This window comes from Salvia miltiorrhiza, chromosome 1 (assembly GCF_028751815.1).
Source record: "Salvia miltiorrhiza cultivar Shanhuang (shh) chromosome 1, IMPLAD_Smil_shh, whole genome shotgun sequence".
NCBI lineage: Eukaryota > Viridiplantae > Streptophyta > Magnoliopsida > Lamiales > Lamiaceae > Salvia > Salvia miltiorrhiza.
This window is the reverse complement of record NC_080387.1, coordinates 25,311,328-25,336,391: the sequence shown is the minus strand read 5'-3', so window position 1 is coordinate 25,336,391 and position 25,064 is coordinate 25,311,328. Positions and strand designations below refer to the sequence as shown.

Below are 25,064 nucleotides of genomic sequence, written 5' to 3'. Positions count from 1 at the left end.
TCAGGCACTGGATACGATGGCTACTGATGAACAAATTCGTGCTCTACAGGAGCAGCTGCAACAGCTGTTGGACGCTCAAGCTGCTAAAGAAGCTCAGAATCAGCCTTCGATTGCAGAGATGTTCGTTCCTCAGTATATTTACCAGGAACCTCCACGAGTCAATGTCAATAATTTTGAGCTGAAGACTGGTTTGATCACGATGGTCCAGCAGAACCAGTATGGAGGACACGCCATAGAGGATCCTAATGCGCATCTGGCGCAATTTCTGGAGCTTTGCAGCACTGTAAAGATGAATGGAGTATCTGATGATATTATCCGTCTTCGTCTTTTCCCTTTCTCACTGCGGGATAAAGCGAAGTCATGGTATCATACATTGAATTTGAGTGCAACTACTACGTGGGAAGATGTAGCTCAAGCTTTCCTATGCAAGTTCCATCCTCCTGGCCTGACCCTGAAATTAAAGATGGACATCGTGCAGTTTCAGCAGTATGAGGGGGAAAAGCTGGCGGATACTTGGGAGCGATATCAGGAAAAGCTCAGAAAGTGTCCGAGCCATGGATTTGATGAAAGCACACTTGTGATCATGTTCTACAATGCCTGTGGGGAGAGAACACGGATGCATATGGATACAGCTGCAGGTGGTTCTCTGCTTCAGAAATGCAGTTCCGAGGCGTGGAGCATCATTGAGAGTATGGCTGCTACAAGTTTTCAATGGCCATCAGAGAGAGTACAATTGAAAAGGGTGGCAGCTGCTTCCAGCTCTGATCCTATGGCAGTGATGGTTACACAGCAAGCAGCGATTGCTACGCAGCTGGCAGAGCTGACTACTAAGATTAATGCGTTGACCATTGGAAATCAGGAGCAAGCTGTGAGAGATCCCATATGCATAGAAGATGTAAATTTTGTCAATGGCCAAAACTATGAAAATTTTCAGAAGGTACAGCCAGGAATGTACAACAGAGGGCAGCAGTTTCAGCAGCAGTATCAGCCAGGAGGGCGCCCACACCCAAATCTAGCCTATAACAATCCCAACAATGCTTTGCAACCTCCACCGGGATTTTCTTTGTCTAGCGGAGGAGTTATAAATGAGCCAAAGAAGGTATCAATGGAGGATATGATGCAGCAGATGTTAATGAAGATGACTGGGATGGAGACAACTGTTAGTTCAAGGATGACCAATTTGGAGTCTCAAGTGGGTCATATTGGAAATAATTTTTCAGCACTCTCCAAGCAAGTGCAGATGTTGGAGACTCAAGTCGGTCAGATGGCCAACCAAGCAGCTGCGCAGAACAAGCCAGGCCAATTTCCTAGCAACACTCAGTTCAATCCGAAGAGCCAATATCAACAACCTCAGCAAAATCAGCAATGTCATTCCATCCGGGTGGTTGATAATTCAGTTGAGGATGAAGAGCAGCGGAATCATCCAAAGCAGCGGGATCATCCAGAGCTGCAGAATGACAAGGGAAAAGGCAAAGTAGTGGAGGAAGACGATGATGATTTGGAGGAGCTTGCAGCGAAACAGACGCGTCCCCCTAAGAAGGATTCGAGCTCTTCTGCTGTTAAGGAGCCTGTTCCTACCCCTTCGTTCCCTAGACCGGAGTACAAGCCTGTAGCGCCCTTCCCGAATAGCCTGGCAAAGCCGAAGATGGATGAGAAGTTTTTGGAGACATTTAAGAAGTTGGCTGTGAATATTCCTTCCGTGGAGATCTTGAGAAACAAGCCAAATGAGGTACAAATTGTGAAGGCTGTGATGGAAAAGAAGAAAGCATTCAATGAATTTGAGGAGGTGCTCGCAGTGAAGGAGTATCAGTTGGCTCCAAAGAGAGAAGATCCAGGCAGCTTCAATATTCCTGTGAAGATTGGAAAGTCACTGTTTGAGAAAGTCATGTGTGACACCGGAGCAAGCATAAATGTCATGCCTCTCAAAGTGTATAGGAAGTTGCAACTGGGGGATTTGAAGCCAACTAACAAGACAATTCAGCTTATTGATAAGTCTTGCTCTAAAACTCTAGGAGTAGCGGAAGATGTGCTTGTGAAAGTGAGTGATTTTTTCTTCCCAGTCGACTTTGTAGTGTTGGATATTCCGGAGGATCCAAAGATGCCTATGTTGTTAGGAAGACCTTTCCTTGCCACATGTGGAGCAAAGCTAGATATGCAAAGGGGGACGATGACATTGGGAGCCTATGGGGAAACTGTGATTTTCAAGAAACCTCCACCAAAGGAAGTTCCCCAGAATGAAGTGATAAATTTGGCTGACAGTTTTCTAGAAAATTCGGAGGATGAAGAGGTTGAGAAGAATGAGCTGCCCAAGTATGAAGCCAAGAAAAAAAACGCCAAAACCAAAAGAAGTTCTGACTTTTGAGATGTGTTTGTTTTTGGAGTATGATGGGGGGGTCTTTGAAAACCCATACCCCCAAGAAGAAGAAAGTGAAATTCCGGATTTTTCGGAACAAGAATGAGAAGGGGGCAATGCTTGTGGAGGATGTCCGAGCCAAGAGAAGTGTTTTGGTGGAGAGGGCACCCAAGAGTAGAAAAGCTTTCCAATGGTTAGAGTGCTGTTTCCGACCTCCATGAGTTTTTGAGGTATCGTCGAGCTCTAGACGTTAAATTAAGCACTTGTTGGGAGGTAACCCAACCGTTTTCTTTGTTTTGTTTTCCTTTCGTTTTGTTTCTTTTTGTTTTGTTGTTTTTTTGGGAGTTTAGTGCAGTGTTGAGCTTGGAAGATGAGGGAACTCGCGCTTTGTTCATACCACCACCATGGAGCATGTTTTTCTGTGAGTAGTGACACACATATCATCATCCCTCCAAACTTATTTTCTGTAATAAGTTTGGGGGAGGGGGGTGAGAGTAGATATGTGTATCACTTTTATCTTTTTGTTAGCTTTATTGTTTTATCCTGCTTGGTTGGTGGTGTGTGTTTGTTTTGTTTTTGAGTTGGTTATTACTCCATTAGATTTCTGGTGAGATGCCAATGATGATTTCTGTGAAAAAAAAATTGAATTTGATTTTCTTTGATGATTTAAGCATAATTGGAACTAATTTGCATAATTCTAGAGTGATTTTAACCTTGACTTTTGGACGTTGAATAAACCTGTGAGATTTTGAGCCATAACTGTTTTTCATGCACAGTTTATTCTTTATTGTGAGTTTTGTCATGCATGTGGTGATCTTCTAGAACTTGCCATGGTTTCTGTGTCGAGGTTGCTGTTGTGCCCAGGATTAGGAGATGATTTTAGGCCATCTTTTGTTAGCCACATTATTTTCCCAAACACTGTCCTTATTGAAAAAAATTATCCTTTGTTATCCACTTTGAGCCTATTTAGCTTTTATTCTTTAGCCGGATGATAGGGGTGATGTAGTATATGGGAATCTTTGCGTGGTGAATATTCATGGTGGGTTGTGAAAAAGAAGGGATGATTTTGTGCTACTATTTACTCTTATAAGCTCTAGAAAAGTTGTGGAAAGAAAAGAAAAAAAAAAAAAAAAAAAAAGAAAAAAAAAAGAAAAGAAAAAGAAAGAGAAAAAAAGTATAAAGTCGAGTGTATATTGAGATATTTGTTTGAAAATCGACTTCGTGTGTTGGAAATAAATAGAGAGCATAAAAGAGTGTTTAGTTCTGTTTTGCGATGATTAAATCCCTTGAGATGTGTTGATTATGGTGACATAGTTGGGTGGAAGATGGAATTTATTCCATACTTGATTTGTGAAGTTATAAGGTTGGTGTTCTTGATCTATTTGAAGTCACTTAACCTATATTTCCCTACCTTAACCAATGTCCCTACATTATAACCCAAAAAAAATAAAGACCTATTTGATCTTAGTCTTGGCACACTTTTAGCGATGGAGATTGTAGACGATTGGCAAGCTTATGGTAAGTGATCTATATTGCATTGAATTCGATGAGAGTATACACGTCCCGTTCCATCAAATTGAGAGTTGAGTGATACACATACCTTGTGAGATTCAATTGTTTGGAATGTCAAGGTTGATTTTGCTATAGGTTGTGTTTATTAGTGAATTTTGTGCTAAATTGTTAAGGATTTGAGAATTCTATTATCCTTTATTTTTCGGAGGCATCGATGAGCTAGATTTCTTACCCATTCGTGTTATTGATTGTGTTCTTCTCATTATTCGAGGACGAACAATGGCTTAAGTTTGGGGGAGTTGATAACACTCATATTTCCATGGTTTTTATTATTCATATAATGTTAATTTTATAGGAAATTGAGTGTTGGATGATTGTTTTGTGCTTAATCTGCTTTATCTTGTGAAACATGATTCTTACTCGAACTTTGAAGGAATTTGCAGATTTATTGAGTTCGAATTTGGAACAATGTTCTGAAATAGAAGTTGTAGATCGTCTCGATACGAGTTCGTGAGCGCAAACGGATCATAAATCGGAGTTCGGACGAGAAAGTTATGGCTGAAACAAAAATCACCTATTTAGCTTGTAACAATGTTCTGAAATAGAAGTTGTAGATCGTCTCGATACGAGTTCGTGAGCGCAAACGGATCATAAATAGGATGTCCGAGCCAAGAGAAGTGTTTTGGTGGAGAGGGCACCCAAGAGTAGAAAAGCTTTCCAATGGTTAGAGTGCTGTTTCCGACCTCCATGAGTTTTTGAGGTATCGTCGAGCTCTAGACGTTAAATTAAGCACTTGTTGGGAGGTAACCCAACCGTTTTCTTTGTTTTGTTTTCCTTTCGTTTTGTTTCTTTTTGTTTTGTTGTTTTTTTTGGGAGTTTAGTGCAGTGTTGAGCTTGGAAGATGAGGGAACTCGCGCTTTGTTCATACCACCACCATGGAGCATGTTTTTCTGTGAGTAGTGACACACATATCATCATCCCTCCAAACTTATTTTCTGTAATAAGTTTGGGGGAGGGGGGTGAGAGTAGATATGTGTATCACTTTTATCTTTTTGTTAGCTTTATTGTTTTATCCTGCTTGGTTGGTGGTGTGTGTTTGTTTTGTTTTTGAGTTGGTTATTACTCCATTAGATTTCTGGTGAGATGCCAATGATGATTTCTGTGAAAAAAAAAAATTGAATTTGATTTTCTTTGATGATTTAAGCATAATTGGAACTAATTTGCATAATTCTAGAGTGATTTTAACCTTGACTTTTGGACGTTGAATAAACCTGTGAGATTTTGAGCCATAACTGTTTTTCATGCACAGTTTATTCTTTATTGTGAGTTTTGTCATGCATGTGGTGATCTTCTAGAACTTGCCATGGTTTCTGTGTCGAGGTTGCTGTTGTGCCCAGGATTAGGAGATGATTTTAGGCCATCTTTTGTTAGCCACATTATTTTCCCAAACACTGTCCTTATTGAAAAAAATTATCCTTTGTTATCCACTTTGAGCCTATTTAGCTTTTATTCTTTAGCCGGATGATAGGGGTGATGTAGTATATGGGAATCTTTGCGTGGTGAATATTCATGGTGGGTTGTGAAAAAGAAGGGATGATTTTGTGCTACTATTTACTCTTATAAGCTCTAGAAAAGTTGTGGAAAGAAAAGAAAAAAAAAAAAAAAAAAAAAGAAAAAAAAAGAAAAGAAAAAGAAAGAGAAAAAAAGTATAAAGTCGAGTGTATATTGAGATATTTGTTTGAAAATCGACTTCGTGTGTTGGAAATAAATAGAGAGCATAAAAGAGTGTTTAGTTCTGTTTTGCGATGATTAAATCCCTTGAGATGTGTTGATTATGGTGACATAGTTGGGTGGAAGATGGAATTTATTCCATACTTGATTTGTGAAGTTATAAGGTTGGTGTTCTTGATCTATTTGAAGTCACTTAACCTATATTTCCCTACCTTAACCAATGTCCCTACATTATAACCCAAAAAAAATAAAGACCTATTTGATCTTAGTCTTGGCACACTTTTAGCGATGGAGATTGTAGACGATTGGCAAGCTTATGGTAAGTGATCTATATTGCATTGAATTCGATGAGAGTATACACGTCCCGTTCCATCAAATTGAGAGTTGAGTGATACACATACCTTGTGAGATTCAATTGTTTGGAATGTCAAGGTTGATTTTGCTATAGGTTGTGTTTATTAGTGAATTTTGTGCTAAATTGTTAAGGATTTGAGAATTCTATTATCCTTTATTTTTCGGAGGCATCGATGAGCTAGATTTCTTACCCATTCGTGTTATTGATTGTGTTCTTCTCATTATTCGAGGACGAACAATGGCTTAAGTTTGGGGGAGTTGATAACACTCATATTTCCATGGTTTTTATTATTCATATAATGTTAATTTTATAGGAAATTGAGTGTTGGATGATTGTTTTGTGCTTAATCTGCTTTATCTTGTGAAACATGATTCTTACTCGAACTTTGAAGGAATTTGCAGATTTATTGAGTTCGAATTTGGAACAATGTTCTGAAATAGAAGTTGTAGATCGTCTCGATACGAGTTCGTGAGCGCAAACGGATCATAAATCGGAGTTCGGACGAGAAAGTTATGGCTGAAACAAAAACGTCGCGCGCAGCAGTAAAAATTCGGCGACCCAGACGGCGACCGCCGGCCAGGTCGCCGAATTCCCTGTTTCAATTTTTGGCCTCCGGTGGAAAATTCGGCGGTCGCCGAATCCATGAAGAAATTGGCCATTTTTCGGCGACCCAGACGGCGATCGCCGAACGGGTCGCCGTTTTTAGGCGTGTTTCCGTTTCCTTCCGCGTTTTTATGATTTTCCAAGTTATTTTCGAGCTCAAACTCTGTATTTTACCCTGACACTATAAATAGGTCTTCTTTTGACCTATTTTGGGTTCCTTTTTCAGTTCCCAACTTTATTTTCTCAGTTTCATAGCTTTAGATTATTATTGCTTTCCAGTTTTTACAGCTTGGATTGGATTTCCACAAGATTGAAGATTCAAGCCGCTACAATTTTTTTATTCAGAGTTTTATTTAATTCAGTTCTTCCAATTGCTTTCTTATTAATTATGTTTATGTTTTATTTTAGCATGTCTGGCTAGTTTCTTTTAGCTGATTCTAGGGTTTGTAAATAGTTGATTGAATTTATGTGATTTATTTGTTAATACTTTTGTGCCTTCCAGTTTATGATTCATAATTCCTGGTGCTTAATTTCTTGTGAATTATTTGGCCAATAGTTTGCATGTTTAGCTATTCGGTTTGAGACCTAGCGGAGATAACTGTTTAGCGGATTCAGGAATGTATGATATGATTTTAACCTTGAGACCTAGCGGAGATAGGTGGATCATAGGGAGCTATTCTTAGGAGCTATTGGGAGTTAGTAGATTTTCTTGAGACCTAACGGAGATAGATAATTTACTAATCTACGATCGTTGCTGCTCTAGCGAGAGTAATTGATTAATTAAGTGATCTCTCATCATAGCTGGATTAAACTGGTACATAGGATTGATAGATTAATTGCATAGATTTAGTTAATGAATTTACTACCCTAGGATCAGTTGTCTTTATTATTTGATATTTCCTACGTGTTTAGATTTATTGCTATTTGCGCTTTAGTTTAAGTTAATTAAATCTTCTTCATAATCGTTTACCTGCATACTGTTATAGTCTGTTTAGGAGATAGCTAGAGTGATTTCAGTTTTTCAGTCCCTGTGGATACGATACTCGATTACTTGTTGCTTGCTACAATTACCTGTGTTAGTTGCAGTCATTTTTGTTGCTAATAAAATAGTGATCACTAACACTTGCCGTCATTCGGTGAGTCGAGTTCTTATGGTGGGCCACGCTACTCGTGGGCTAAGCAGGGCACTAGTTCAGCATACCCACTTGAGCCGCCTCGTTCTTCGATGCCGGTCCTTAGAGACGCTGGATATTCTCAGGCCGGAATGCACGAGTATTGGAAGCAATATAGTGGGGTATGTTGTCGTTGCATTAAATTGACAAGTCATTTACATCCTGTCAAGCATTGTTTAACTTGTGCTGTTTTAAGTGAATTATATGGAGTTTCTGAGGCGGTAGCTGTTGTTCCCCTAAGTATTTGTGCACCAGAGATTGCACAACCACGTAAAAGCCACCGACAACGGCTGCCGTCGGCTGCACTTCGATCACCATACGTTCACAACGCCGTGCCAAAACCCGTCGAGCAACAGTATGTTGACGGGTTTGAGCGTATGATGGAAGATGGCCGCCGTGGATGCTACCAGACGGTGTTGGTGGCAGAGAGCAGGCACCCTCTCTCATTTAAGTTTTGGAGCATGATGCAAAACACGAGGACTGACCTCACTACCAATGTTGGTTAATTTCTGAAGCAGTTGTTATTATGTAATGTGTGTTTACTTATTACTAACATTTAAGTACGTGCAGGCTGTTGATATGTACATGATGACGATGAGGCATAGGTTGATCGCGCGTGCTGACTTGATAGACGGTGTTGATCACAGGACCACTGTCATATTAGATACAGAATTCTTCGTAAGCATTTAATTAAATATTATGCAGTTATAATCAAATATACTATTAATGTAATGTTTATTTGCTACAGAAATATTTGGATGATGAACTCAAGGACTTGATGGCAGTTGCGCGCACTATGTTTCCCTCGAAGGAAGAAGCACGGCTTGTGAGCTCCGACATTACTTTTTCTTCGTGGATACCACATGCCAAGAAGATGTATCTGGTGTATGGCCATGAAATATCTTCGACTCATAACGATTGGATGCATGCCACAACGGTACACATATATATCTATGTTATAAATACTAGTGGGTAACCCGTCGAAATTCGACGGGAATCATTTGATATTATAATTTATAAGAAAAAAAAAAACATAAAATCATTTCATAATATATTTATATATAAATTTTAGAGATTTTTCACTCAAAAAAAGTGTTAATATGAGATGTCAAACTTTATAATAGAAATCGAAATTCGACGGGAAATTTGATGTTATAGTATATAAAAAAAAAGAGTGAACCTCCCTTTCATAATATATTTATAAATGATGAATATTATTCAATAAAATAAGTGTTAACATGACATATGTCTACGTTGCGAAATGTATTTTTAAAAAAATTATTTGACATACACTACTATTTGCCACCCATATCCGTGACCCGCGGATACCCGCCACCCGTCGAATATTCGTCACCCGTTACCCGTCGAATACGCGCCACCGACTATCCGTTGGATACCCGCCGAGGCTTGAGAGATAGGGGCACTGCTGCTTCTCGGCGTAGACATCATGCAACCAACCACCCAACAAATGCAATTAACCACTCAAAAAATGTAATAAACTATCCAACAAATAAATCACCACGAAACTACGGCAAATTTTAGAGAAAATTTCAACTTCTTGTACACTACTATTTGCTACCCATACCCACGACATGTGGATATCCGCCACCCGTCGAGTATCCACCAACCCACTACCCATCAAATACCCGTCAACCGTTACTCGTCGGATACCTGCCACCAACTACGTCGGATACCCGCCGAGGCTTGAGAGATTTATAACTCATACTAATTTAAGATAGGAATATTAAATAACAACATAATAACAAACTAAAAAAGAAGTGAAAATAATATAGAGCAATGCGAAAACATAACAAATGTTCGATTTATTATAATCATGTATGGCTAATAATAATACCAAAACAAAACATCCTAATTAATAATAATATCACGAATTATTATAGCTATAATTCTTATTATTATTATCACCAATTAAATAGGATGACCCACTTGATCTTTGATTGTGTTCGAGGAGTTGTCACTTTCCCACTTATTGTTGTGTTTCTTTTTTCCAAAATAACTTGGAAGAATTATAAAAATGATGTTTTCTCTAGCAGGACTAATTATGAGATAGATGCATGATATAAATTGAAATTTTACTATTTTTTTAGCAGCCCATAACTCATCGAACACTGCAATATACTTAAAATATATACTGAATCACAAATATTTAGTAAAATAGCGATAAATATTAATTGAATAATAGAATAATTGAGGAATCAAAGTAATAATCAACTACATTAAAAAGCAAAAGAAAAAAACACAGCTTAAATTAAAAAATTCTCATTTGCGATTCTAGAGAATGTTAAAATCACCCTAGCAAAGTTGTCTTTCTGCATCAAAGAAAAACAATCATTAGTAGTATAATTTAGTCTACATGAATTAATTGTATAACTCAGAACTTTTATAAACATAGATGCCAACCAACAGATTGATAAATCAATCTAATGCAAAAAAAATTCAATCATCTCTAACTGCCAACTACTGTTGATACGTTCTCATTTATTGTGAGATAGAAGCAGATAACCAACTAAACATTAACCAACACAGCTTTGTTCTTACGCTAATGGAATAAATGACCAAACCCAGCAACATAAAAAGAAGCTAATTGAATAATTGCACATAAGCTTTACAGAAAAGGTTCAAAACCAGGGGCACGCCTGTCCATTAGGAGACGTACAATGTATTCTCTCGGCATATTAGGAAGTTGCCTGGCAAAGATGTTTTTCAATCCTATCAGCCTGTAAAAGTACACACAAGGTTATTGAATCAAGCTCTGATTTCCTTGTGAGAAAACACACAACAATTCGAGTTTAGCAGATGCCACAACCTAAAGGAACATAGACCAAATTTTCAATTCCATCAAACATAAACATAATAAGGTTTGAGAGAGAGAGAGATAGTAGCAGAAGTAATTACCAGATCATGTGTTTATCAACACCATCATTGGACATGCATACAAATTTGAGGCCCCCTGCTTCTTCCTACAAATTTTGGGAAAATGTCCCCCACATAAATTGCACACTTGGTTTGGATGGGGAAGGGGGATGCATGAAGAAATTAAAGAAGACCATCTATAAATAAGAAAAACATAAATTTAAAGTACAGACCATGGTCCAACCTATCAAGAAAATCAGTAGTGAGTAGAGCATAGTTATGCTAACTGAAACTGTTGAAACTTGAAAGAATCAAAATTCACATCATCACTATAACATCACCTCAAAATCCAAATCATATGCTACATCCAAGATCTGATCAAACACCCACAATAATAATCCAACAAAAATTAACACTAATTCTTGCATTCATTTGGACAACAATCTTATACTATTAAAACAACGATCATACACCTTAAAGCACAGAAAAATTAATCAAAACAGAAAATCCAAACTGAAGAACTAATCACAACTGATATCAAGATCTACGCATCCAAATCCACAATTCGACCTTATCCACAATTAAAAAAATTCAAACTTTTTGATACAAACGATGACGAATCAATTGCCTTCCCCCAATTAAGAGCCAACAGTCCTTGTTGGTGCTGTGCTTTGGACAAACTTGTTTGAGTTTAAAATGTCATGGATTGCGGTAAAACAAAACAATGTCTCATTATATTCCTCTCCAAATGTAGAGCACACAGATGCATCATTTGCAACAAAACGAAAACTTACACCGTCATTTCATAAATTATGATCAAAACACAAATGCAACAAATAAGGGATTAGATTAAAATTGTGGTGATTAATGCAGCGAAAGTTTTTAGCTTACACCATACAGATGCCCATTTACTGATGCACCTAATTAGTTAATCTCCAACAGAAATATCGATAAATTCAGTAGCTATAACAGTAGAGCCAATAAAGGATTTGAACCCATCCAACTCAGTAACATAAAGAAAAGGGAATATGAAGTGGAAACACCAGAAAACAATCTGTTGACATAACTGAAAATGGGGGTGAGAGAATTCAGAGAACTTACAGTTGAAGTGAGAATAGTAGTGGGCGACTGCAACACAGCGGCTGGCGAGCGGCGGTTCTGGACCAGGCACCTAGAACCAAAAATCTGGAAAAAGAAGAAAAATAAGAAGGTATTGCCGCGTTAATGCAAAAGAAAAGAAAGACAACAAAAGAAGAAGAAGGTTACCTTGTGATTGCTGCATTGTTAATTATTCAAACTAATGAATTTATAGATGAAAATTTAGGGTTTAAGTTTCCTTTGATAAAATTCTTTCCAAAAAAAATTCTTTCTAAAGTTTATAACCATTCTATATTTACATAATTTGCAGCAAGCGAAAATTAATTAACATAAAAATCTAGGGTTTAAGTTTCCATTGTTAAACATCTTTCCAAAATTTGTTCTATCTAAAATAATAATCATTCCATATTTAAAATAGTCAAACATTTAATACTTACCATAGGGGGAAGGGAGGTGGCATATCAATTTCTGGTTTTCTGGTGGTGGGAGGGGCAGATCGGCGGCCATGGCTGCCGTGGTCGCTGAAAATCGCAAAGAGGCGGTGAGGATTTGGGGATCTAGGGGCGTGGCGATTCGCGCCGAAAATCGCAAAGAGCCGCCCTTTGCCGGACCTTGAATCAGAAGGTAGAAATGTGGAAGGGGCAGATCTCATCGCTGCGAATCGCGGTGGAATGCAGCCGGTGAGTCGAATCGCCGGGGGAGGGAAGGGAAAATGGAGGTGGCATCGGAGAAGGTGGAAGAGCAGATCTCTAGCGGGCGCGCCCTTCGCCGGACCTCGAATCAGAAGGTGGAACTGTGGAAGGGGCAGATCTCATCATTGCGAATCGCGGTGGAATGCGGCCGGTGAGTCGAATCGCCGGGGGAGGGAGGGGAAAATGGAGGCGGCATTGGAGAAGGTGGAAGAGCAGATCTCTAGCGGGCGGCGAAAGGTGGCAGATCGCGGTTGCGGCCGGTGAGTCGAATCGCCGGCAGAGGGAGGGAAAAATGGAGGTGGCATCGGCCGGTGGGTCGAATCGTCGCGGAGAGGGAAATTGAGGTGTTGGTCGACGCAGAGAAAGGAAGAGAAGACAATATGATTTTACAATGTTTAACTTAATTAAATAATATATATAAAATAATAATAACTGATGTGGAATTATATTGCCACGTCAGTGATAGAGAATTGAGCTAGAGGCTCTAGAATTGTAGGGATTTTGAATCTTGAATTCTCAGATATGCCACGTAGGAGAGTGAATTAAGGAGAGGCCAGGAATCGCTAATCGTATTATATATTGATGTTCGAGTATTTCATTTTAATTTTTTCTTCACCAATTGTGTTTGCGTGTGCAGGTCATTGTGCCTATATTTGTGCTCGGACGTTTCATTACATGTCGAGTGGATTTGCTGACGGGTTACTACAACATCTTCGATTCATAGTTGTTCAAGACCCTGGCGTAGAAGCGCTACGATGTGATAATCGCTCTACATCCGCTGCAGTGCCTTTTGGGTAGGCTACTTGAGGTGTCTCAGTGGTTCGAAAGGACACAGATTGTCCAGAACCCGTTGGAAAACATCTCATGGCGTAAATTGATATTCCGCTATGCCGAGGAGAATGAGCAGTTTCAGTAGCCAGATCAATGCAGCTCTGGTGTTTATGCGTGCATGTATGTGGAACGTCTAATATCAAGCTCACTGAGCATTGCGTGGGGCAATGGTCACGGAGCCGACTATAGGCGCAAGATAGGCAGTAGCATCTACGAGTTTTGCATCCCCCCGGAGTAATAGATTATGTATTTCTACTTTTTAATGATAATTATGCACATCGACGTTTTGATTAGATGTTGGAGTATCTGTTCAAGTATATTTCTATTCATTTTCAATTGCAACCTACATAAAATTATGAAATAAGATGAAATATACAATAAGCTGCCAGTAAATCACTAGCCGCTTGTAAAAATCTCAGAGGCTAATGACGGCGGGTAATGAATTTCTGGCGGCTAATTGGATATTTCATCTTATTTTATAGTTTAGTGCATAACCAAACTATCTCAGGTTATGTTATGCTATTTACTCAACTTTTATATAAAACATTGATCACTTCTTCAAAGTCTCATTCATAATTTCAACTCATAGTTGTTATGATATGTCAATGTTGGCCATTACTAAAGGCGTGTGTTTTCTGCTTCAAATATTTCAAATCAAACACTCTAATAGCTTCTAAAACATCAAAAAAATGCTTAAAACCGAAGTAGCCGCCAGAAAATGATTAGCCACAGGGTTTTTTTGGGGCGGCTAGTGCTTCTAAAAAATGAATTTCTGGCGGCTACTGAAAAATTTGTTGTTTTTGTTATTTGCTAGAGATTATGCAAGTGATATCTAATCGAAAACAATGAATCCAATGCCAACTTGAGCACATCAATTACTGCAATGAAAAAACATCAGTACTCATCGAATATAACAAGAAATTCAACTATTGCTCCCATCCCGTACCCTTGCATACTCTACGTGTGTGGCCAAGCGAGCCACATAGACCACACCTTTTAGGTTTTCATTTTTTTCGACTACTTTATGCATCCGTTGTAGTAGTCCTCTGAGTCAGCCTCTCACCAGTTGAAGGAATTCTAGATTCTCTTGGTCGACCAGCTTGTCGCCGAGAAAGATTTGACAAAACAATATCAGTTGCAATTTCAAAAGGAATTTCCCAATGCTCTTAGGGAGGCAAGTGATTTACTGAACCGAAGTATGTTTGAACTAGTGAACTCCGCTTGTAGTAAACGTCCACGTAATCTTCCACTGGCTCGTTCGCCTCACTGCAAAAAGAATGATTATATTTAGTAGGCATCTAATAACTGTAATTTTATAATAAAATAGATTTAGCATACGTAATGGCTACGATCGCATGAGAACACGGTATACTGTCCAGGTTGAATTCATTGCATTCACAGCTTTGCACTTAAAGGTCAACCATGAAACGACGATCACCAGCACGAACCATGTATATTCTCTCGGAGGTCCTCTTCGCAGTGTAATGACGACTCTTTAAAATCTCCGCACTTATCTTCTGTGTTGCCTCTGGAGTAAGAAGATCCTCGCTCTCTTGCACATATGCAAGTCTATCATTGAACCACTGCTCCAGAACCATCTTGATTGCCTCCAGCATGGAGCATATAGGAAGGCGTCTGGCCTACAACAAACGGGTATTCAAAGCTTCGGCAGCATTAGATGTAAGAAAACTATAACGGGTCACCAGACATTGTGATCGTGCCCACTTCTCAGGTCATATGCGCATCAACTTTCAGTACGCCACCGGCTTCAATTGAGCCATAGCCGACATTGCACGTGAAAATTTTGAGTGCTCGTAGACGTATGTAGCCTGGCGGAAAAGCTCAACAACAGCTTACTCGTTGCCCTTAATTTTGTTCTGCAAGTGGTAGTAGCAAAGACCGTGAATAGCATTTGGTAACTCGCTCTTCACAGCATTAGCAATGGAGATATGCGCATCGGAGACAACTAGTAAGTTGGCGGGCTGACCGAAAGCTTGTCTTACATGTAACAGGAACCACTTCCAGGACTCATCATTCTCGATCGGCCCGACACCAAATGCCAAGGGAAAAACTTGCTCGTTTCCGTCTTTTGTCACGGCGACGAACAAAATACCATTGTTCTTTTCCTTCAAGTGTGTACCGTCGACCACAATCATTGGTCGAAGAAAAAAGTAGAAAGGTGAGATGGAAGCCGCAAGAGCAACAAACAGATGTTTGAACCGGTTGTTTTCGTCTATTTCTAAACCCATCAAGGTGCCTGGATTCGCTTGCCTTAGGGCATACAAATATTTTGGCAGAAGAAGGAATGAATCATCAATTCGACCGTATATCTTCTCTAAGCTGAGATTTCTTGCACGCAACGCGGCATCATATCTGATTCTGACGCCAAATTCACGTAATAACTCCGCCATAATAGATTTCGGCTTAATGACCTCTCCATCATCGCGTATTCTTTTCTACATAAACTGCAACCACATTCGAGTGTACCTTTAATCGTTTCAAAATGCCCAATTCCCCTTCGCAAGAATGCTCTTTGAACTTATGCACTCCCCACATCCCTCCGTCGTGACAAGATGCACGCACATCGAACTTGCACTTGTCAGAGTGCTTGCACTTGTAATAGAAGCGTCCCTGATCTGAGCGGCCAACTTTTGCCTCAGCCCCTTGCTTCATATTCCACAAGCCAACAGCAAGTACCAATTCTTCTTTACTGTTGCAAAAAGAATTCTTCCCCAGATCAGCAACTCTGGACAGGTCACTCTCGCGAGCAACGAGCGAAGCTGTGGCGTCCACTGGAATCAACGAAACTATCCAATTAGATAGATCACAGATCTCGTCCGTCGGATTTCCGTGACGGGTTCTACTTTGTCGGATCCAACCTGCTCGCTCGGTCGCCGTGAACACTATCAGATCATCGTCTAATAAATTCTCAGAGGCGGCAGAATCTGTGCCCGACTCGTTCGTTGGATCGTATTCTTCATCTTCTTCATCAAAATCATCATCAGGTTCTTCGGCTTCATCTTCAGGTTGTACGGCTTCATCCGTCTGCACCTGGTTGAATCTCCCACATATTTGATTTAGGCTTTCCGTTTGATTCCATGCGGATTCGTCCAACGGTTGCCCATCCCATCAAAAGTATTATGTTGGAGGCGCGCTCTCGCGACCATGATACGACGTCTCATACTGACTAGATTGTGCTTCATCTCCGTATCCTGATGCCTGGGCAAAATCAAAAGTAGGGATGTACGCTTCTTCGATCGGGTCGTTGTTGTGCTCAACGTACACCATGGGATATCCGGCAGTTGCCAACAAGCCTTGCACATCATCGTCGTCGGTAGAGCCACATTTCGTCTCCCTTCCAAATCGATTGGTCGCCAAATAATACAATTGATAGTTCGGGCTCAACGAATGCGTTGTCATAATATTGTTGATACTGTATATCAGGCTCGCAACAGTTTCATTGGCCAGGGGAAGGACCTCCGTAGCCCCGCCAACATAATATGTACCATCGACGACTCCGTTGTATCTCACATATATATATCTCACGAATTCCATCTATAAAACCATATAAAATATAGTATTAAAATACGCTTAAATGAGTACAAACATCACAATAAGCATGAAAAATGAACTAGCTGCCAGAATTTCGTTAGCCGTCGGCACTAGCCGCTGACCTTGTGGGGTCGGCGGCTAGTGTCGCCGGCTAACGAGATTTTGGCGGCTAGTTCATTTTTCGTATTTAAAACATTCAATTCGATTAGAAACAAGTTTAATATCTCCCTAAAATGCTTGTAAATTTCAAATAATAACTAAATTCATTAAAATAACGTAAAACATGCTCTCAACGTTAAAAACAACATACGATTAAACATGCAAACTATAATTTATACGAAGAATACAGGAGAATCGCCTTTTCAGGCTGAAATTCAACACAAATTGCACCACCTCTCGCACAAAACCACTCCTCAAATCTTTAGGGTTTCTATTCTTAAATTTCTTCTCTAAAATCACGAAGTAGATATGAGTATTTCAATTTGTGTTTTGCTCATTCACAAATACAGCCTTATAAGGACTAAACTTGATTCCTTAGTACAAGTTCACGTGAAATGTATTGTTCATTCAGTACAATTCAATCTATTATTTCATGTGTAATGAATGCATGCATAAAATGAGCATTAATGCCTCACTACAACCAAAATTTTTGCAGAGTCACCTTTTCAGTATGTATTTTTTTACTGAAAAATTAACAAAAAAAATAACAAATACAAAATAAGGATACGTATGTTACATTGAAACATTCATAACAAGCCGAAAAATTAAATAATTATACATATTTTGACACAAAATAATATTTCCTACCTAACAGACCCATTAGCCGCCAGAAAAGCGTTCAACGGAGGCACTAGCCGCACTCTATTTTTTCACATGGCTAGTGATGCCGAAAAATAGTTTTCTGGCGGCTAGTTTACTTTTTAGCTAGAGAATATTATTTCATTTCCAAATATATGAATTTCCAAATTTTTAATCGATAATTTCTTATTATTTTATGTGTAAGTCTATTATTTTATGTGTAATCAAATCATGCATAAAGTGAGTGTTATTACCCCCTACTATAACCCAAATTTTAGCAGATTCACCGTCTCTCATCTTTCACATCCATGTGTACTTCTTGTACTCTAAAAAAATTAAATTTAAAATTAAATAGAAATCTAAAAATAACGGTATATATGTTATAATAAAAATTCACGAAGGATTATTATTAAATTGAGGTTTATTATAAAAGAAAAAGAAAAAAAAATCCCTTGAGAGCACAAAACGCAGACTAAGGGCACGAAGCTCGCATAGAGATCGTTAAGCAAAGAAACCTGAAGACACTAGCAATCCCATAAATCAGGATAGTCGTCCATCTCATCTGACCAACGTCTATGAACTATATTATTCATTGCCCTCATGCTATCACTATTGCTACAATCAACTACAAAGTCCCTCGGCTTGTAGCCCATTTCCCCCACATTTCTGAGACGACCTTTTATGCTATCTTCCGGAACCGCTTGCATCGGCTCCCTTCCCATGCCCTTTCCCGTGCCCTTTGGGCGGCCACGTCCTCGCTTAGTCGTCTTGTCCGAGAGCATTTTCATCCCCTGACTAACCTGCTCTTCTAACTGACTAATGCGACTAGCAATATTGTCCGGGCCAAGAGCGGACAAATCCTTGTTACCTTCATGCGAAACACCCCCTCTTTTGTCCAAAGTTGGGTCACGTTCGAGAGCAGCAACTGTGTCGTCAATAATCGGGCTGTTCAAACCCGCGCCATCCGGAGCTTCCATCTCCAAAGTTTCCTCCACATCCGAGTCCCCCTCGTTAATGACCAAGTCACTATCTTTAATAATCACATCTTTATCCCCCTGAACCGGAACCAAGATTTTTTCCAAAAAATTCGGCCCTAATAAATGAACCCCGAAAGACGTTCCAGAAATAGGATCAACACCCATATCCAAAACAGTCTCCGCATTATTCTCCAAGTCAAGAGCCTGAAATGCGTTCCGCGTCTCAACAGCCTCTTTCTCAAGAACCGGAACAGCAATCTGTTTTTTTACCGCCTGTTCGGTAATCTTTGACCAAGCCGCAAATCTTGGCGCTGAAGAATTACGGTGCCTAACATCACCGGCCCCTCGAGTAAAATCATCATCTATCTCAGGCCCTTCCACCACAATTTCCCCAACCTCATTGTCCTCCAAAACTCGAAGTCTGTTAGCAGCATCATCCATGCTCACAACATTATTGTCCCTAGCCTTGGCCTGGCATGACGGCTTTTTCGACACAGAAACTCCAGGATGAGTAGCATCCTTTGATTCCAGCTTCTCAGCCTCATCCCGAGGCTGTTTCTTGACCTTATTACATTTATCAACACTATGCCCAGTGATCCTACAGTGGATACAATAAAGAGGCAACTTCTCATAAAAAAACTCAACGTGATAGGAAGTATCGTCACCTTGAACGTGCATCGACTCTTGAAGCGGAAGGGATAAATCAACTTCAACGAGCAATCTAACAAAATGCCCAACGTCTGCATGGGCAGACGCCCCATCAATCTTAATAGAAGTGCCTATGACGTTGCCAATGGCCGTGATAACTTCCAGGTGCCAAAACTCCACCGGGAGGCAATAAATTCTAACCCAAATTTGGCTCAGCGAGGACACTTCCTTATAAGGATTAAAACCTTTCACCCAATCTCTTATACGGAGAGAGCCCTTAGATAACTCCCATAAAGATCGTGCTTTCACTAGATTTTTCTTCTCCATTGTTTGAAACTTTAAGATAAAAAAACCTTTGCACATAGGAATCAGCTTCCATGTCGAAGAAAGTTTCCAAAGTGATTGGAGTTCCTGCTTAAGATCAGCTGTCGAACGAGGCTTATCACCTTTCTTCAAAAGCAATCTTCCAATAATCGAGAATTGAAATTCCTCAAATCGTTCCTTGCAAAATTCAGAAGGCAAGGTAAGAGTGAAGCCATGACCAGATTCTTGGGCTTGAAGCGCCGTGAATTTATGAGTGAAAATGTCCGGACGTCGTAAAACTTGAGGGGCAACAACCCCCGCATAAGAGCCACGCTGAACACCATTACTCACAAAAATGTTTTTCGGGAGAAATTCTCCTTTGTCGCCAGAGGCCTGTATATCATTCCCTGAATTTTCCATCGATCCTCCCTTTGCGCTAGAGACAAGTGCCTGCCCAACGGCGTCTGGCCGCTGCCTGTCAGCCGAACCAGTAGCAAGCAAATACTTACCCGGAGGCAACAAGGACTGCTGCGTGAGGACGCCCGCAGTCGCAGCCGCCTTCCCAGAACTAGAAATACTCGAAGCTATGAAATTATTGGAGACCTTCGGCAGATTCAGGCCGGATCTGTCCGTGACGGGCGAGGGAGTGCCGGAACCATTCTGCGGCTCTTTGCGAGAAGCCGAAGAAAGGGCCGCCTCCGAGACCGAGTGAGAATCCGAATCAAGGGCCGCTTTCACGAAAGTCGTCTGTGGATCCATGACCGGCGAGGAGGCTGCCGGCAAAATCTGGACAGATCTTACTGTGGACGGAAGCGCTCGAGTGACAGGCCGGAGATGATTGAAAACAAGATCGCCGTTGAATCGAAGAGAGAGTGCCGCTGTTCCTTTGTTCGAGATTTAGGTGGCCGGATCTGAACTCGGGGAGCCTCTTCGATCTGAAGCTCGTCGCCGCGTTTGAGCCGGAGAGGAGATCGCGAATCGAGGAAGAGATCGACGAAATACCGCCCTCGAAGATGCGGGGATCGATCAAGCGCCAGATCCGCTGACCGAATTCGAGGAAAGGTGCTCGCCGGGAGGGAGCGTCACCGTCGTGCTCTGGATAGGCGACTGCTGGGCTGTGCTGCTGTCGGTGCTGCGATGGCGGCGATGGCGGTGCTGCTGCGAGCAGTCTGCTGCTGCTGCTGGGCGATGGCGGCGATGGCGGCGATGGCGGTGCTGCTGCTGCGATGGCGGTGCTGCTGTTGGGCGGTGCTGCTGGCGGTGGTTGGCGGTGGCTGGCGGAAGTTTCACCGGAGGAGGTGGCGCGCGGTGGCGCTGAATTTTCAAAGCATAGAGAGAGAGAGTCTCTCATAAACATTTGTATGTTGAAATTGGACAAATATCAACTCAAATCTATGAATGAAAAATTCACGAAGGATAAAAATTCACAATTATGTTAATTATGAACAAAAAAATAATTAAGGAGCGAATAACCCAAGTAGCCGCCAGAAATTCGTAGCCGGCGAACACTAGCCGCCGGTCAAAAATGTAAGCGGCTACTGCTGCCGGCTACGAATTTCTGGCGGCTACTTTGGTCATTCGTTTAAAAAAAATTGCTTAATAGTACACATAATTGTGAATTTTGTGGCCTTCGTATTAATGTTTTTAACACACAAACGTCCCCTAATTTATTCAAAATTTTCAAACCTACCCACCCTTATAATGCAGGAAAGTGACGTGAGTTGGCATTTATTGTCTCTTTCTCACATTTTGTACCAATTTTAACTACCCATGTTACACAACTCTTACACAATTGTACTTGTGTAAGAACTTTTACTAAAAACCAAGCATGCCATCATCATCAATTTTGCTTTTCGGTACTCTTACAAGAGGGTGGGTATTTTTCATAAACACATTATAAGGGTGGGTAGATTCCCTATTAACACTATATATATATATATATATATATATATATATATAGGGGAAGGCTAAAATAAGAACGCTTCTTAAAATATAAATTAGGAACCATTTTCAGCCCTTAGATCATCAAGATCTACGGTTGATTCATGACCTTGTTGGATAAATTTATGGTCCTGAGTTCGAATCCCAAAGGTAGCAAAAAATTATTTTTCGCAATTCATACCTTTATATAGTTTATTCATTCATGCATTTTTGCTAGTTCGTAATTCTTAAAATAAGGGTGGTTTATTGAATAACCACCCCTATATATATATATATATATTCATATATATATATGAATATATATATATATATATATATATATATATATATTCATATATATATATATATATCTTAAAATAAGAAATAAGAGCAATTTTTAATGTATGAATTTTATGTAGAACACGTATGAATTCGCTGTATAAAGGTATGAATTGTGAAAAATAAATTTTTGCTACCTTTGGGATTCGAACTCAGGACCATAAATCCATCCAACAAGACTACGAATCAACCGTAAATCTTGATGATCTAAGGGCTAAAAATGATTCTTATTTATATCTTAAGAAATACTCTTATTTTAGCCATTCCCTATATATATATAAAGATTTTATTAAGAAAGAAAAAAAGAAAAACCTACGGAACCCTTGAAAGCACAGAGAAGCAGACTAAAGGCTTAGCCTCATTACAATTTTTTTAAAGAAAACCCAATGAGAAAAACCTTAAAAAGTAAAAAGAGTACTCGTCTAAAGAACAAACCCTAAGGCCAAGAAAAAACAAGAAGAAAAAGAAACCACACACATGAGAAGGGAAATTTACTTCGGAAGCTCCGGCCTAACCATCGCCCCCAATTAAATCCGGAACCATCCTCATGCAGAAAACCAAAACTATAACAATAGGCCAGAAAGACCAAGCAACCAAAACAGTCGTGAAAAACTGAGGGAAGACCAAAGACGAGCAATACGGTACAAAGCACTCCCACAAAAAGAAAGCCACTGATCCCAGAAGCCAAAACGGCGAAGATAAATATCTCGACACCAGAGGCTAGAGAGAGTAAATCTCAACCAATGACGGAGCTGCCAAATGAGTCCGACTCTCTGGGCCCCAGCTACTAGCGCACCAGTAAACTGAAAAAGACCCCAAATAATACTCCACCCAGCAACCACCAAAAGACCACCACCAAAACACCAGAATGAGAAGCAAGCAAACCATGGTGAAATAAGGAACGCCAGTGAGTAGGGCTATCAAACCTAGCGGGCCGGGCCAGCCCGGCCCAACCCGACGTGCCTAGGCAATTTTTTGGGCCGGGTCGGGCCGGCCCAAAATTTCAGCGGGCCTCTAATATTGAAGCCCAGCCCAGCCCAGCACGGGCCGCCGAATGGGCCGGGCCAAAACGGGCCAATTTCTTATAAGTAAAATTTTAACTTATTATATTTTCAATAATCGCGTATTCACGTTCCCATCTTGAATATTGATAAATGATAAGCAAGTTTAAAAAACATTTATATTTAAAACAAAATGCTTTTGGAAAGCAAAAGGTGAATCATCATTCATCACCTATTCACGTTTAAATCAGTAAGTTTTGCTTTTCTTGTTCATCTTTATTCTGTAGGTTGATAGCTAAATTAGAAATTATTTTAATATTAAGTAATATAATATTAAATGATTAAGTGAGGATTTAAATCCTAATTTCAATTTGCAATCAGACGACTTGGACAAACTTTTTTTGGACTTGGACTCTTGGAGGAATAATGATTAATGAATTTAAAATAGCTTACAACTGACGGGCCAATTTAGGCCCGAAAGCCCAGCGGGTTTTTCAGCCCACGGGCTGCGTAGGTCGGGCCTGGGAGGCCCAGTTTTTCTTGGGCCTTAGAAATCCTAACCCAGCCCGACCAAAACTACGGGCGGGCCCAGCGGGCCGGGCCAATTTCGGCCCATTTTGACAGCTCTAGCAGTGAGTAATCAAGTCATCATACGAAGATGGCTATGGGTAGCCATCCTCATGCAGAAAACCAAAACTAACAATAGGCTAGAAAGACCAAGCAACCAAAACAGTCGTGAAAAATCGAGGGAAGACCACCCGAAGACGAGCACTACGGTATGAAGCATTCCCGTGGAAAGAAAGTCGTTGATCCCAGAAGCCAAAACGGCGAAGATAAATATCTCGACACCAAAGGCCAGAGAGAGTAAATCTCGACCAATGACGGAGCTGCCAAAGGAGTCCGACTCTCTGGGGCCCAGCTACTAGCGCACCAGTAAATTGAAATAGACCCCAAAGAACACTCCACCCAGCAACCACCAAAATACCACCACCAAAACACCAGAATGAGAAGCAAGCAAACCATGGCGAAACAAGGAACGCCAAAGGTGACAGCATGCAGTGAGTAATCAAGTCACCATACGGAGATGGATATGGGTAGCCATATCAAGCCGAACAACAAGCTTAATAATCTCAATCTCATGAGGCCACCAGCCCTCCTTACGGGAATGATTGGCCATAATGTCAGCAACACTGTTGCCTTCACGAAAAATATGGGTTACCTGAAGATGAAAACTCTGTAGAAGACGGAGAACATTTTTCCATAAGACCATGAATCTCCAAGGCACCACCTCAAACCTAGAATGAAGCAAATGCACAACATAAGTAGAATCAGACTCGACCCATAAGTGCGTCCACCCGCAGGAGAAAGCGATCTGAATAACCACAATAATAGCCAATAATTTCGCTTCAAAAGCACAACCTATACCACCTTTATAATGGAAACAACCTTTGACCCAGCTCCAATGATCTCTAAACACACCACCCGCAACAATATGACCAGGCGAACCAAGAGCAGAGCCGTCGGTATTCACCTTAATCCAACGGACCACAGGAGGCCACCAATGAACAGAAATGAATTCCGAAAGAGGAGCGGCTCTAACCGGGACTCCAATATTCTGAAGAATCATATAATCAGACAAGGTGTTATGCATGTGATCCAGCTTGCGGAAATTGGTATTCATCTCTTGGAAAGCAACTTTGACAGTATGAAGAAGATGACTAGCGGTGAAGTTCTTACTGTCAAAGATGCATTTATTGCGCTGGTTCCAAATAGCCCAGATCATGGTGATGACTCCCGTTTTCCAGAGATTGTTCAGCTGAGAACTAAGCTCATAATTCCAGGCCGCGACCAGGAAACTATGAATGCCCGCACTAAGAAGAGCTTGAGAAAAATCAAACATTGAAGGAAATCCTGCCAAACAGGGCGCACGCGACTACATTCCCATAAAATATGATCCATACTTTCCTCAACCGCAAAGCAGAAAGGGCAATAGTTCGGCATAATAAGACTCTGCCTAATAAGACAATCACAAGTAGGCATCCGGCTATGAAGAACCCGCCAGCAAACCAACGATCTACGCACCGGAATGAAAGGCACCCAGATCCAGGAACCCCAGGGAACTCTGGGAAAACGCTCGTGTCAGAGCCTGATCCAATAGGGAAGAGTAAGATATCACATACCAGGAGAGGATAGGAATTAACAAAGTCCTGAGTAAAATGTCACACCCCATCGAAAAAATAATCAGCCACCGTCTGAGTCAAAAAGTATATCAACCTTTCAACATTATATTGCAAATTAAACTTAA

At 40.5% G+C, this 25,064-nt stretch overlaps 1 protein-coding gene and 1 long non-coding RNA gene across 2 annotated transcripts; one reads left to right on the top strand and one right to left on the bottom strand.

Moving 5' to 3' along the window:
* Positions 1 to 8,890: 8,890 nt before the first annotated feature.
* On the bottom strand, positions 8,891 to 12,704 carry LOC131006424 (uncharacterized). Its single transcript, XM_057933593.1, has 5 exons — positions 12,473 to 12,704; positions 12,136 to 12,309; positions 11,702 to 11,771; positions 10,643 to 10,707; positions 8,891 to 10,464 (listed from the first exon to the last, which is right to left on the bottom strand). The coding sequence occupies exons 1-5, from the start codon at positions 12,514 to 12,516 to the stop codon at positions 10,353 to 10,355; spliced, it is 465 nt and encodes a 154-aa protein (XP_057789576.1). The 5' UTR covers positions 12,517 to 12,704; the 3' UTR covers positions 8,891 to 10,352.
* On the top strand, positions 12,343 to 12,735 carry LOC131006425 (uncharacterized). The gene is made up of 2 exons (XR_009095523.1): positions 12,343 to 12,431; positions 12,595 to 12,735. It is a non-coding gene; the product is annotated as an uncharacterized LOC131006425 (long non-coding RNA).
* Positions 12,736 to 25,064: the final 12,329 nt, after the last annotated feature.